At 39.1% G+C, this 15,624-nt stretch overlaps 1 protein-coding gene across 1 annotated transcript; it reads left to right on the top strand.

The window, feature by feature from the left end:
• Window positions 1–14,655: 14,655 nt before the first annotated feature.
• On the top strand, window positions 14,656–15,438 carry LOC111483236. The gene is made up of 2 exons (XM_023129379.1): window positions 14,656–15,097; window positions 15,188–15,438. Exons 1-2 carry the CDS (start codon window positions 14,656–14,658, stop codon window positions 15,436–15,438), a joined length of 693 nt encoding a protein of 230 aa, XP_022985147.1.
• Window positions 15,439–15,624: the final 186 nt, after the last annotated feature.

Raw genomic sequence — 15,624 nt, 5'->3', positions numbered from 1 at the left:
TTGTTTTTTGATTCTATTTGTATGTTATTCTATTTTGTAAGGATTTATAAAAGCCGCAGTTATCCTTCAATAAACACAATTAGTTCCCTTTATTTGGTATCAGAGCGAGTAAGGACCTGAAAGAAGAAATACACAAATTGAGTGTTTGAGAAAAAAGAAAATTGAACAAATGACAAGTGATTCATGAAACTTTGCTATACCATGTGTTCCTAAATTCGATGGAGACTACGAGCATTGGAGTTTGGTCATGGAAAATCTTTTGTGTTCCAAGGAATATTGGAGTGCTATTCAATCTGGTTTCGAGGAACAAAAGGAAACGCACTAAGCGCAGCCCAACAAAAGGAAATCGATGAAGCAAGGCTCAAAAATCTCAAAGCAAATAATTATCTCTTTCAATCCATTAATAAGAGTATTCAGAAAACTATCATTCAAAAGGATACTGCCAAGCAATTATGGAATTCAATAAAACTCAAGTATCAAGGAAATGCTAGAGTGAAGCGTAGCCTAGCTACAACGACTTCGCAAAAGATTTGAAACCTTAGAGATGAAAGCAGGAGGTGTTTCTGAGTATTTTACAAGAGTTATGTCTACTGCTAATGGCATGATGAATTGCAGAGAAGATATGCCGGATGTCAAAATTGTTGAGAAAATACTTTGAAGTCTCATCGATAAATTCAACTTCGTAGTATGCTCAATTGAAGAATCCAAGGACATTGACCAATTAGCAGTCGATGAAGTACAAACATCTTTGTTTGTACATGAACAAAAGGTGGATAAGAGAAGTGAAGAGCAGGTTCTGCAGGTGGAGAATGTACCAAGGTATGGACAAGGAAGATGTAGAGGGACATTTCAGAGAGGAAGAGGTTACTCTAGAGGACGGGGAAGAGGTAGATCTTTTGTGAACTGGTCGGCCATCAACTGTTTTCAATGTAGAAAGCAAACATTACCAATTTGAATGTCCAGGCTTAGAAGAAGAAGCTATCAATTATGCTGAATTTGAAGAGGAGGAAGAACTGCTATTGATGGCGTACACAAAGAAAAATAAAGTTGAAAGAGAAGGCATTTGGTTTCTTGATTTTGAGTGCTCAAATCATGTGACAGGGGACAAAACATGGTTCGTTGAGCTTGACGAAAGTTTCAGTTGGGAAATAGCTCAAAATTGGCAGTTGAAGGAAAAGGCAATGTCAGATTCGAAGTTGAAGGTATCACACAAACTGTGACAAATGTCTACTATGTCCCTAATCTCACCAACAATTTGCTAAGCATAGGGCAGCTACAGGAGAAGCGCTTGGTGATCTTAATCAAAAAAGAAACCTGCAGAATCTATCATCAACAAAGGGGTCTAATAATGAACACACAAATGACGGTGAATCGCATGTTCTCAGTTCATGCAAAGATGAAGCCATTGGTTGAAAAATATTTGAAAATAGAAGATGAAGACTTGGAGGCTCTGTAGCACAAGAGGTATGGGCATTTGAATAGTAAATCTATTCAAATCATGTAACAAAAACAAATGGTGGAAGGATTACCCAAATTAAACGAAGCTGTCAAAGTTTGCAATGTTGGGAAGCAACAACGAAAAAAATTTCCAAAGAAAAACAAGTGGAGAGCATCAAACAAACTGGAATTGATTCATGGAGATCTTTGTGAACCCATCACTCCAACCTCTCATAGTGGTAAAAGATACTTGCTGGTACTTGTAGATGATTTTTCTCGCAAGACATGGATTTATTTTCTTGCAGATAAATCAGAAGCTTTTGAAACATTCAAAAACTTCAAAAATCTTGTTGAAAATGAAGCAAAAACAGCCATACGTGGACTCAAAACTGACCAGGGAGGAGAATTTACGTCAAATGAATTCAACAAGTTCTGCAAAGATAACGGGATTAAGCGACAACTAACAGCTGCTTACACTCCCCAGCAAAACGGAGTTGCAGAAAGAAGGAATCGGACCATTATGAACATGGTACGGTGTCTTTTATCTGAGAAAGAGATGCCGAAGAAATTGTGGCCAGAAGCAGTTAGATGGACAACTCATGTTCTGAATCGCAGTTACACAAAGGCAATCAAGGACATGGTTCCTAAGGAGAGGTGGTCGGGCATAAAACCAAATGTGGAATACTTTAGAGTATTTGGTTCAATTGCATATGTCCATATTCCCGAACAAAAGAGAACCAAACTTGATGATCGAAGTCTCAAATGTGTCTTACTTGGAGTTAGAGATGAATCTAAGGTCTATCGCTTGTATGATCCAGCAACAAATAAAATAATTGTGAGCAGGGATGTCATATTTGAAGAAGGTGCAAAATGGGACTGGAATTCAAGTACAAAAAATGTAGAGCAGGATGTGTTGGCTTGGGGAGATGATGATAATATTGCTACAGAAGAATCGAAAGGAGGAGAGACTGATGGAGAAGAAGATTCAAATGAAGAAGCAAATGACAAATTATAAGAAATCCAAGAAATGGATGAATCTTCCCCAAAGTTGCCACAACAAACAAGACAAAGGAGAGAGCCAGTTTGGATGCGCGATTATGAAACAGGTGAACACCTATTTGAAGAAGAAGAAGTTGAGGAGAGGTTTGCTTTTCACATCTCCAATGATGATCCTGTGAACTTTGAAGAAGCAGTAAAGGAAAAGAAGTGGCAGGAGGCTAATGAAGCTTGAAATTCAAGCTATTGAAAGAAATCAAACATGGGAGCTTGTGACATTGCCGCATCAAGCAAAGAAAATCGGTGTCAAGTGTGTTAGGTTCGCATAACAACGCACACACTCGATCTAGATGAACACAAAGAACAGGATAGAGAAAAGTGCAAGGAGAACTCTGGCTAAAAGGATTTTTTTTTTTTATTGATGACTTCACGTATGTACAGTAAGAGAGAATTACAGAGAATACAGAAAATACATTTTCAAAGCTCTACCGGACGGGATATATATATAGTTCAATTTACTATATATAGTTTTACCAGATTTAACCATCTACTATATATAGCTATTTACTATATATAGCTTTACCAGATTTAACCATCTACGATATATAGCTATTTACCATATATAACTTTACCAAATATAGCTTTACCGGATATAACTGTTGACCAAGCTATAAATAAGCAGCAGACTCCATAACCTAACAATTCTCTCACTTGGAGACTGATCTAGTCAATCAAGAATTTCATTCTCAAACGACCATGAGCATCTTCATGACACCATATCAATTGAGGCTTTGCACAATCTCAATATTCCAACATCAACACATTTTGTCAACATGTTTGCTGGATTCTTTGCACCCTCTATCTTCTCCAAACACATCACCATATTTCACTAACCTGCAAGTGAAATGGTATCGTTTTCTGTGTTTTCTCTTTAAATGATAGACCGGGTTCCTTCGCCAACTGTATGACACACTAACTATCTCTATAAAGAATATCTTTGTGCTACTTCTTGCTTATTCTTCCAGATAGTCAGTCATCCCTATCGACTTCTTTCCAGCTTCAGTTATTGCCACGTACTCAGTCTCAGTACAATGCATTTTTGAAGCCTAGACGTCCCATTATCCATGGCTTGCTCCCACTTGGTTGTATACTCCAACTGTAGGGCCTCCTCAAAGGGTTGTGGTTCCCTTTCATCAGCAACAAATAGTGTAATGAAGGTACAAACATATCTGGTACTCTAAAAGTACAGGATGATCTTCTCAACACCGGTTCAGGTGTCACTTGCTCTACTGCTGGTTCCTCTGCAACAACCTCAGGAGTTTGTTGAGTATTTGCTACAAGATCACTAGGTGATTTTTTCCGCAACTCAACCTTTACTCCCACTTGCTTTGTTGTCTTGGAACCTTGGTTCACATCTGGTTCCTCAGCAGTAGTCTCAGGAGTTTCTTGAGTATCTGCTACAACATCACTAGGTGAGTTTCCCTACAACTCAAGCTCAACTCCCACTTGTTTCGTGGTCTTGGAACATTGCTCCACATCTAGTTCCTCAGCAGTAGTCTCAGGAGTTTCATGAGTATCTGCTACAACATCACTAAGTGAGTTTACCTGTAACTCAATCTCAACTCACACTTGCTTCGTGGTCTTGGAACCTTGGTCAACATCTAGTTTCTCAGCAATAGTCTCAGGAGTTTCATGAGTATCTGCTACAACATCACTAAGTGAGTTTACCTGTAACTCAAGCTCAACTCACACTTGCTTCGTGGTCTTGGAACCTTGGTCAACATCTAGTTCCTCAGCAGTGGTCTCAGGAGTTTCATGAGTATCTGCTACAACATCACTAAGTGAGTTTTCCTACAACTCAAGCTCAACTCCCACTTGCTTCACATATAGTTCCATTTCCAACCGCACTTTCTTCAATTCTCTGGCAGTCCTTGTGAAGCTAACTCGTTTCTGCTTACTCATAACGTAGTTTTCACAACAACCCACATCAACAGATTTCAGATCTTCTAAACCTTCTTTCGCAGCCAGCCTCTTCATTCCTTTCGTGCTCATATGTTCGAGTCTATTGTGCCGTAGACTTGAATTTGAAGCACTCTCAGCAACAACAGCTATGTTCATACACACTGCAGTGGTATATAAGGTTCCAGATTTTGAGCCACATGCTACCACCGTAGCACCCTTCATAATCTTCCATGAACTCTTCCCTAACTTTGTTGCATAACCTGTACTGTCCAACTGACCAATAGAGATCAGGTTTCTTTTGAGACTAGAAATATATCTGACATTCTTTAATGTCCACTGATTTCCTGCCGAAGTTTTTATGCAGACATCTCCTTTTCCTTTAATCTCCAAATCTTTGTTGTCTGCAAGATACACCTTCTCGAAATTTTTAGACTTGAAATTTCGAAACAATTCCTTACTTGGAGACGAATGGAACGATTTACATGAATCCAAAATCCAGGATTCAACTGGGCTGTCCACACTAAGGATTAAAACGTCCTCAGTGTCTTCTATTGTATATATAGAATCATCATCATCTTCAGATTTATAATTCTGCTTCTTCTTCAATTTTGTACAATCTATCCGAAAGTGTCCTTTTCCCCCACAACTCCAACACGTTATGTTGGGTTTGTTTGGAGATTTTCCCCGGTTCTTTGATTTTGATCGCCCATGTTTGTTTGAGCTCTTTGATTTACTTCTTCCCCTTCGATCAACACTGAGAACATTGCCTGATGAATCTCCAGTTTCCTGTTTGCGAATACTTTCGCTGAGAACTACATCTCAAATTTCATCAAAGTTCAGTTTATCAGATCCTCGGAAACTGCTGATTGCGGCAACAACAGTATTCCATGACTCGGGTAAGGATGATATCAAAATCAACGCTTTAATTTCATCTTCGAAATTAATTTCCACCGAACTTAGTTGACTTATGATCATATTGAATTCATTTGTATGATCAGCAACAGATCCACCTTCAGAAATTTGTAGATTGAACAATCTCTGCATCAAATACACCTTGTTCATAGCCGACGGTTTTTCATACATATTTGACAACGCCTTCAATAGATCTGACGTTGTCTTCTCCTTGATAATGTTAAACGCCACGTTTTTGGATAGCGTCAACCGAATCATCCTTAAGGCTTTTCGATCCTTGAGCTTCCATTGCTCCGTGGTCATGGTAACTGGCTTCACCCCCAATAGAGATTCGTGAAGATCTTTCTGGTATAGATAATCTTCAATCTGCATCTTCCAGAAATCGAAATCGGATCCATCGAACTTCTCAATTCCAATCTTTGAACTTTCCATCTTCACAGATCGTGGTGAATTTCGCTTAGCTCAACCAGTTGTTAGGGTCGCACAACAATGCACATGCTCGATCTAGATGAACACAAAGAACAGGATAGAGAAAAGTGCAAGGAGAACTCAGGCTAAAAGGATTTTTTTTTTATTGATGACTTCACGTATGTACAGTAAGAGAGAATTACAGAGAATACAAAAAGTATATTTTCAAAGGTCTACCGGACCAGATAATATATATAGTTCAATTTACTATATATAGCTTTACCAGATTTAACCATCTACTATATATAGCTATTTACCATATATAACTTTACCGGATATAGCTTTACCAAATATAGTTTTACCTGATATAACTGTTGACCAAGCTATAAAGAAGCAGCAGGCTCCATAACCTAAGAAAGTGAGTTTCTAAGACGAAATTGAATGAAGAAGACAAAGTAGACAAATGTAAAGCGAGATTCGTCGCTAAGGAATACTCCTAGAAGGCTGGAGTAGATTACAATGAAGTTTAGGCATCGGTAACTTGATGGGATACAATCAGAATTCTGGTGGTAGTATCAACTCAACGAGGATGGTTCATCTATCAACTTGATGTCAAAAGAGCTTTTCTATACAGTGAATTAAATGAGGAGGTTTAAGTTGATAAGCCTGAAGGTTTTGTCAAAAAAGGGAGAAGAGAACAAGGTTTATCGACTGAGGAAAGCTCTCTACGGCATGAAACAAGCATCAAGGGCTTGGTTCGGCAAAATTGAGAGCTATTTTAAGAAGTAAGAATTTGAGAAAAGTAATTATGATCCCACCTTGTTCTTGAAGAGAATTAGAAGAGAATTGTTGTTGGTTTGCCTGTACATTGATGATTTGATTTATACAGAAGATGATGAGAATATGTACAAATATTAAAACGAAGGAGGAATTCATTTGTGCCAAAAGAAGTATGCTAAGGAAGTATTGGAAAGGTTCAATACGTCGAATTGTAATGCGGTAAAGAATTTGATAGTCCCTGGCACATTCTTCTCAAAGTCAGGGAGCAAAAGTGTTGATGCAACATTGTACAAACAACTAGTAGGATGCTTAATGTACCTTACGGAAACTCGTCTCGACTTAATGTTTGTGGTTTGCTTGATTTCTCGTTATATGGCTAATCCCAAAGAAGAACATATGCAGATTACTAAAATGGTACTAAGATATTTAAAAGGCACATTAGATGTTTGAGGTTATTACCAATGGAGTAAGGATGTAAATTTTTTGGGATATACAAACCTTGATTATGCGTGAGATATTGACGATAGGAAAAGCACTTCAGAATATGTTTTCTTTCAAAATAGAGCAACAATATGTTAGAGTTCAAGGAAGTAGGAAATTGTCACACTATCATCTACAAAAGCTGAATATGTAGCTGCCAATGCAAGTGCATGTCATGGTGTTTGGCTTAAGGGAATTCTGAAGGAGCTAGGTGTTCTAAGCAGCGAGTGCATCGATATCATGTGTGACAGTAGTTCAACAATCAAATTGTTTAAGAACCTAGTTATGCATCGAAGGACAAAGCATATTGATGTCAAGTATCATTGCGTAATTTGTCAACTAATGAGACTGTGAGGTTAGTGTTTTGCGGAACTGAAGATCAAGTGGCAGACATAATGACTAAACCAATTAAGCTAGATCAATTTGTGAAATTTAGAGGCATGCTTGGAGGTCGACAACTTGAGTAAACTGATGCTCTTTCAGCATACTTCAGTTTACAGGGAGGAATTTGTTGGAGTTTCTGACTTGGTCTACAACGTTATAGCTAATTAATAAGCAGCAGTTTTCTATTTGTTTTCAAATAGCTAATTTGTAGGGGTTCATTTGTTTTTTTATTCTATTTTTTTGTTATTATGTTTTGTAAGGCTTTATAAAAGCCGTAGTTATCCTTCATAAACACAATTAGTTCGCTTTACCTCCAACACTCACTCACCACGTTTACATTCCAGTAGTTTAAGGTTAACACGGATGAAATGTTGGAATAGGTTTAAGTTCCCTAAGATATAACTTTTTGCATATCCAAAATTAAGGTGGTAAAAGAGCGAAGTTGCAATCTCATTCAACACCTTGATGAGAGGATTAATAGCAAAGAACAACAAAAATTAAATACAAATAACTATAAAAGTTATTTTGCCCCGTATCTTTTACAAAGTTAAGAATAATGGATTAACTTAAAATGAGTTATAATTTAAAACCAATAGTTGAAACATAGGAGTTACACTACGAAATTAATGGTTGGAAAATTCAATGCGAAAAAAGTGTAATATCCAAGATTAAATGTCAAAATGTTAAATCAATATACAAATATGATAAATATCATATCAAATGAGGAATTTTAAGGTTAAACATGCATTGAGTGGAAAAAAACGGATCAAAACAAGAACACATATACTTGTATAGTAGTTTTTATTTTAAAAAAACCAGTTATAGAAAAACGTACTTTTCACCCTTGAGAACTTTGGATTAGGAAATCTCAATGGAGGAAAAATTATACCTTAGATGATGATATACAATATCACTAAGACAAAAACATGAGAAATGTAACAACAACAAAAAAAAAAAAAAAAAAAAAAAAAAAAAAAAAAAAAAAAAAAAAAAAAAAAAAAAAAAAAAAAAAAAAAAAAAAAATCCCTCGCCAAAAATCGTAAGGTTTCTCGAGAGACGGCAGAGATCTCACAATCTAAAACCACTTCAACCATCTAAGTGTTTCCTTCCATTAGAGGCGATGGTTGGCGAATGATATCCTCTTTGGAGTGCGGCAGTTGGTGAGGTTATAGGCTTGATTCAGTGCTCAATAGAGGACAAGTCATGTGGGAAAAAAGGATAGTGAAAGAGATAAGAATAGATAGAATAGATGAATGCTGAAGTGCTTTATTATTGTCTACTGACTTAATGCTTAGAGGGTTACACAATTCCCGTATTTATAGCTTATACACTGGACGAGTAATAGTAAATCATCGAAATCTAGAACAATTCAAATCTACTAACAATCTCCTAAAATCTTGGTAGTTTGAATATTTGAATCATATCTCAACTACTCTGAATCATATCTTTTTGAATACTTTGAATCATATCTGAACACTCCCTCTTGATTCAAAGTTGCAGATGTCAAGTATAGAGCTTTTCTTTTGATAAGGCCTTCGTAAATATGTCTGCTTTAACCCGTACAATGTCTGTCTCAGCTTGTATACCTTTGTTTCTTTGTCTTCCTTTATGAATCCCTCTGGCGGTGTTACATAAACCTCTTCTTGTAAATCTCCATAAAACTTTTCGTTTGGTAGGTCAACCATATCCCATGTTCCATCTTTCTTAATGGATTGCATCTCTACTGCCATGGCTTTCTTTCCGTCTTCTTTTTCAGTTGCTTCTTCATAATTCATAGGGTCTGAAACAGTAAGAGCAAATTGACATGATGCATATATGTCAGCTAAAGATTTATACTTCCTTGGAGGTGTCTCATCTGAAAGCTCTTCAAGAGAAGAATTGTTGTTTAGTGATGCTGAAGATGATGAATTTGACACACTTTGCGTTGCAGTGGAGGCACTAGGAGATGCACTGGAGTTGACCCTTGTCTCTTCATTTGGAGAAACTTCAACTATAATCTTTTGCTGCTCCTGTTCTTTACTCCAATCCCAACTCACGTTTTCATTAAATATACATCCCTTCTAACTAAAATCTTTTCACTGATGGGGTTGTATAATTTATATGCCTTTGATTGAGTACAATAGCCAATGAAAATGCATTTTTTCAGATTTTTCATCAAGCTTTTGACGAACTTGAGGATGTTTCAAAGCATAAGCAACACAACCAAAGATTCGTAAATGACTTACAGATGGTTTCCTTCCATGCCATGCTTCATAAGGAGTTTGATTCATAACTGCCTTTATAGGTGAGATGTTTAATAGATAAACAAATGTTGCTACGGCTTCTGCCCAAAATTGGTTTGGAAGTCTCCTTGCTTGTAACATACTTCTTGCCATCTCCACAATAGTTCGATTTTTTCGTTCAGCGATTCCATTTTGTTCTGGAGTGTAGGAAACTGTTAATTCCCTTTGGATGCCCTCTTCTTCACAAAACAGATTGAACTCTTTAGATATGAACTCGCCACCTCTATCTGTTCGAAGAACTTTAATGTGACAGTCACTTTGATTCTCTACCATAGCTTTAAAATCTGGAACTTCTGAAAAGTTTCTGACTTATGTTGTAGGAAGTAAACCCAGCTCATGCGACTATAATCATCAATGAATAGTAAAAAATATATACTCCCACCCAAGGACTTCGTTTGCATTGGCCCACATAAATCAGCATGAATTAGTTCTAGACAATGTGAAGCTCTTCTAGCTTTTCCAATAGGAAAGGACTTCCTAGTCTGCTTGCCATAAATGCATCCTTCACATAAATTAGTTGAGTCAATTCTTGGTAATCCGAAAACCATACCTTTATTCATGAGTATTTTTCAGGCCGTTCATATGAAGATGTCCATATCTGAGATGCCATAATGTTGAGTCATCTTTCGTGCTAGCAGCAAGAGCAAAATCCTTCATGTTAGAAATATCAAGTGGAAACATCTTATTTGAAGTCATGCCAATTTGAACTTTATGGCCTGATTTTTTATGTGTAATGACACATGTGTTGTATCAAATAGAATTGAATGTCCTCTAGCCATCAATTGTCCAACACTCAATAAATTATACCCTAAATTAGGTACAAATTGAACATTATCTAATTGTTTTATCTTACCATGACTGGTTTCGACTTTCACTGTATCTTTTCCCTCAACTTGCATCTCTTTTGTGTTTCCAAGTTGCACCTTAATTTTTTGCGTCTCATCAAGCTCTTTGAATAAAGATTTGGTGTCTGTCATATAGTTCGAGCATCCACTATCAACAAACCATAAGTCACCCTTTTTTGGATTAGTATCTATGCACGCCATAAGCAGCTTTTCTTCTTCTTCTTCATTCTCTACTGCAAAATTCATTCGTTGATTTTTATACCAACAATCAGATTTTGTGTGCCCATACCTTCTGCAATGGTAACATTGTATGACATTCCTTTGTTCATTGAATTGTCTCTGTCCATCACTTCTCCATCTACCCCTGTTATCACGACCACCATGGAAGCTGCGAAATCCTCCTCTTCCATGACTTCTACCTGCTAAATGAATATTTTCTCTTTCGTTGTTGGTTGTCTCCTTCACTTGTAGTGCCTTTTCTTCGTTCCTTTCTGATGCTCTATTGATTCTTGCCTCATGGGCCTTAAGCGAGCCCATCAATTCATCAACGGAGAGTATGGATAAATCCTTAGCTTCTTCTATGGCAGCCACCACATGGTCAAACTTTGGAGTCAAGCTTCTCAACACCTTTGCAACAATTGTTTCGTTTGAAATTTTCTCTCCATAGGTACGCATCTGACTGACTATTGCCATTGCTCTTGACAAAAAATCAGCAATTGATTCGTCATTCGTCATGAGTAGAGTTTCAAAATCACTTCTTAGAGATTGCAATTTCACTATCATGACCTTTAAATCTCCTAAAAACTCCTTCTGTAGAATTGACCATGCCTGCTTTGATGTGGTTGATGCTGCAATTTGTGAGAAGATAGTCTCATGAACTGCTAGATGAATAATAAATAAAGCCTTGGCATCGTTTTTCTTGGTTTCTTTTAGTCTCTCCTTTTCTTCTATTGTGGGTTCTAATGCATTAACAAACCCGTCCTCCACCAAGTCTCATAGCTCCTGCGATCTGAGCAAGGTCTTCATCTTGATGCTCCACCACTCATATTTCTCACCATTAAAGATTAGTAACAACGGTGCAGAGGAAGAAAAGTCAGCTACTGTCATTTTTTGTTTTGTGAAAGAAAATAATCACTCGCCCTCGTGTCGAACGAACTTGGCTCTGATACCAAAATTGTTGGAAAAAAGGATAGTGAAAGAGATAAGAATAGATATAATAGATAGAATAGATGAATGGTGCAGTGCTTTATTATTGTCTACTGACTTAATGCTTAGAGGGTTACACAATTCCTGTATTTATAGTTTATACACTGGACCAGTAATAGTAAATCATCGAAATCTAGAAAAATTCAAATCTACTAACAATCTCTTCAAATCTTCTAAAATCTTGGTAGTTTGAATATTTGATCATATCTCAACAAGTCACATAGTGTGGAGAACGATCGACGATTCCAAGCACACAAACGGTGAGCCTGATCGTGGTTTATGATGTTTCCACTATGCTACTCGTCGTTGGGAGAACTTGGGTTTTATGAAGAATTTGTGATGTTGAAACTCAATATTGTAGGTGCATATAAGTGCTTCTGGCGTCACGTTGGCTCGATCTCAAGTGGAGAAACGTCAAAATCAGGCAAAAAATGAGGGAGTCAGACGAGGAAGAAGAGATCCACGATTTGAACGTTGGGTCAGATCTAGATCAGATACACACTAACTCGTCATGCCCAAGCCTTGAAGTATTGGCGGCCCACAAACCTAGTCTTGACGTAATAAGAGCGGCCCAATACAAGAATCGGCTCGACCAACGGGAGTCAATAAGCATGACAACCACGCAACCCGTGTACTCGATCTGAACTGCTCCAGTGACATGAGCTTTCTCCCTCCCATGTGGTGGACGTGTTGTGCAGGTAACATGACAACGGTTCGTGCACGACTTCGTCGAGCTGACCCCTTTGTGCGCAGCTCCAACGGCTCGGCTCCGCTCCTGACTTAGCTTGGCGGTTTATTTGGCACAGTATATAGTGTTTGATACTATTTCTTATGTTATTTACCATTTAGGAGCTGTTTTTATTTCATTGGAGGCGTTTAAGGTCAGTCTAACCTCATTTGCTAAAATTAAGTTTTTGAGCTAGAAATTTGAATTAAGAGATACTCTTAATTGAGTATATTCATGTCATGTCTTGATATGATATCGTGGGGAATATAGGTTAGAGTGAACGATAAGGAGAGCCTCAAGTCAGCTTCAGGAATACTGAGTGACTTTGGTTCAGACCAACCAAGTGACTCTATTATCGGTTTGGTTGGAAGAATTGCTTTATGTATGATGACATGTGCCCGGTGTCACGGTCATGCTCGTCCAGGGCGTGTTGTCCATGGCAGCATGCCCATGGCAAGCCAAACCCTTGTCATGTCTTTTCATTCTAGTGTTTTTACTTTTGTAGTTCTAGGGCGTATGACGCCTAAAAAATATCATGTCTAGGCCTGCCAGACATGAAATGCCTCAGAATGTACTATAGGGGGATATGACTAGTTGTCAACTTCTCCCTACCCAAGGTTATATACGCTAAGCCGTTGTTATCTCTCTCTTGCTTGCTTATATAACGTCTCTTTCAAAAATCTCTTTCTAAAATTTCTCTCTACCCTCATTTTCTAAAACCTTCTTTTAAAATCGAGGCTAGAGGCTCGATCATACGTCGCTTGGCCGTAGGCGACGCAAGAACAAATTGGCTTAGCTCACTTGTAGTTGGAAAGTGAGTGGTGCACAATTGCTAGTTTGTGCCTTCAAAAGTGCGATTGTGTCAAGTGGTATCAGAGCTTTGTTAGCTCCATGACACGGTAAAAACCGAAACCATGTCAGCGACAAAGTCGACACCCAAAGCACAAGCCAACCGGCTTACGATAATAAAGGAGGAAATGTTGTTCCTCAAAGAAGTCCCTGATACCCTCCGCTTCTTGGAAGCACGGGTGACCAAATTGAGTGAGAAAGTTGTAGAAATCGACCCAATAGGCAACCGCCTGGATGGGTTGTCAATCGCAGAATTGATCTTTCGAGTGACCTCGCTCGAAGAAAGAGTTGCTCCTACGAGCAGCCCAAAATCGTCTGGCATTCCGAATAGCTCTGTCGCGCACAAGGAGGGACGTGGCGAAGAGTTCAATGTGATGCAAAATACAATGATGAGCTTGTTCAATGGATTAGCTCATGAATTCAGAACAACAATCGACGATATCCAAGAAAGGATGACCTCCATGGGCATTCGAATTGAAGTGACCATGAAAGCCGTGGAGAACGTCACGGCTGGGCAAACTAATGCAGGGTCCAACAAACTAAGATACACAAATCCTAGAGCCTTCAAAGGGAATCAGGACGCCAAAGAGTTGGAAAACTTCATCTTTGATGTCGAATAGTACTTCAAAGCCACAACGGCTTGTACCGACGACAAGAAGGTGACCGTAGCCTCGATGTATCTCATAGACGACGCCAAACTGTGGTGGTGTACGAAGGTGCAAGACATCGAGGATGAATTGTGCACCATTGACTCGTGGGAGGACGTCAAGAAAGAGTTGAGAGACCAATTCCTCCCCGAAAACGCAGGACATATAACAATAGAAAAACAGTAGCCCTGAAACATACTGAAGGCATACGAGACTATGTCAGACAGTTCTCAACCCTGATGTTAGATATCAGGGGCACATTAGAGAAGGACAAGGTGTTATTCTTTATAAATGGGTTACAGCCGTGGGCCAAAGCAAAGCTACACGAGAACAAGGTCCAAACCCTAACTGTCGCAATGGCCTATGCCGAGAGACTCCTAGACTATGGGAACGAAGTGGGATCCCAAAGAAGAATGACACCAGCCCCAAACACTGGGGGCAAGACATACAAGCCAACAGGTCATTGAAAAGGAAGCCCCAACAAACCGAATGGAGGTAACGACAGTCCAAGCGAATGGACGGATAGACCTCCTCAAAACAACTAAGCGGGGACATCTCGAGGACCTTACCATCAAAGGAACCACCCGACGACGCCTTTACAATGCATGTTGTGTAAAGGTCCCCACAAAGTATCTTACTGTTCTCATCGGGCCTCTCTCATTGCGCTCCAAGTTCAAGAGAGCAATGACGCAAGGGTCGAGACTATGCTAGACAAGAAGGAAGATCAAGACAATCCCTGAATGGGCGTGCTTAAATTCTTGTCAGCCCTCCAACGGAAGGTCGAACCGAAGGAGATAGTAGAGAAAGGGCTCATGTTCGTAGATGCGACAATAAATTCTCGGCCGAGCAGGAGCACTCTGATAGATTCAGGAGCGACCCACAACTTCATCGCCAATCAAGAAGCCCGAAGATTGGGACTCACCATAGGAAAGGACTTGAGGAAAATGAAAGATGTCAACTCTGAGGCCTTGCCTATTGTGGGAGTTTCCAAAAGAGTCCCCTTCAAAATAGGGGATTGGACAGGAGAGCTAGATCTTGTCGTAGCTCGCATGGACGGCTTTGACGTGGTACTTGGGATGGAGTTCCTCTTAGAACATAAAGTTATCCCAATGCAGCTGGCAAAATGCTTGATGATCACCGACCGCAACCCCACAGTAATACCTGCAAGCATCAAGCAACTAGGTTATCTTTGAATGATCTTGGCCATACAATTGAAAAGGGGACTCACACGAGAGGAACCTACATTTATGACCATACCACTGATGGAAGTAGCGACCACTGAAGAAACTGTCTCAATTGAAATCAAGGAGGTACTAAACAGCTATGTTGACATAATGCCAGAGAGCTTACCCCAAACATTACCACCTCATCGAGGCATTGATCACGAAATCGAACTCATCCCCGGGGTTAAACCGCCAGCGAAGAACGCATATCGGATGGCTCCGCCTAAGCTAGCCGAATTATGGAAGCAACTGGATGAGTTGCTGAAGACGGGATTCATCCGCCCGACAAACGCACCCTAAAGAGCCCCCGTACTATTCCAGAAGAAGAAGGATGGGACGTTGCATCTATGCATAGACTATAGAGCCTTAAACAAGGTGACGGTATGCAACAAATATCCACTGCCAATAATATCCGACTTGTTCGACCAACTTCATGGGGCCAAGTACGTATTGCCGAAGGGGACGAGCCCAAGATGACGTGTGTAA

Source organism: Cucurbita maxima, unplaced genomic scaffold (assembly GCF_002738345.1).
Source record: "Cucurbita maxima cultivar Rimu unplaced genomic scaffold, Cmax_1.0 Cma_Scf00008, whole genome shotgun sequence".
NCBI lineage: Eukaryota > Viridiplantae > Streptophyta > Magnoliopsida > Cucurbitales > Cucurbitaceae > Cucurbita > Cucurbita maxima.
Note: the sequence above shows the minus strand (reverse complement) of the source record. Positions and strands in the feature narration are given on the sequence as shown.

Excerpts from the sequence above, each read along its gene's own strand:
- LOC111483236 (XM_023129379.1), top strand. The coding sequence starts at position 14,656 with ATGGGCGTGCTTAAATTCTTGTCAGCCCTCCAACGGAAGGTCGAACCG. Across the intron at positions 15,098-15,187 it reads TGCAAGCATCAAGCAACTAG|CGACCACTGAAGAAACTGTC; the intron begins GTTATCTTTGAA and ends TGATGGAAGTAG.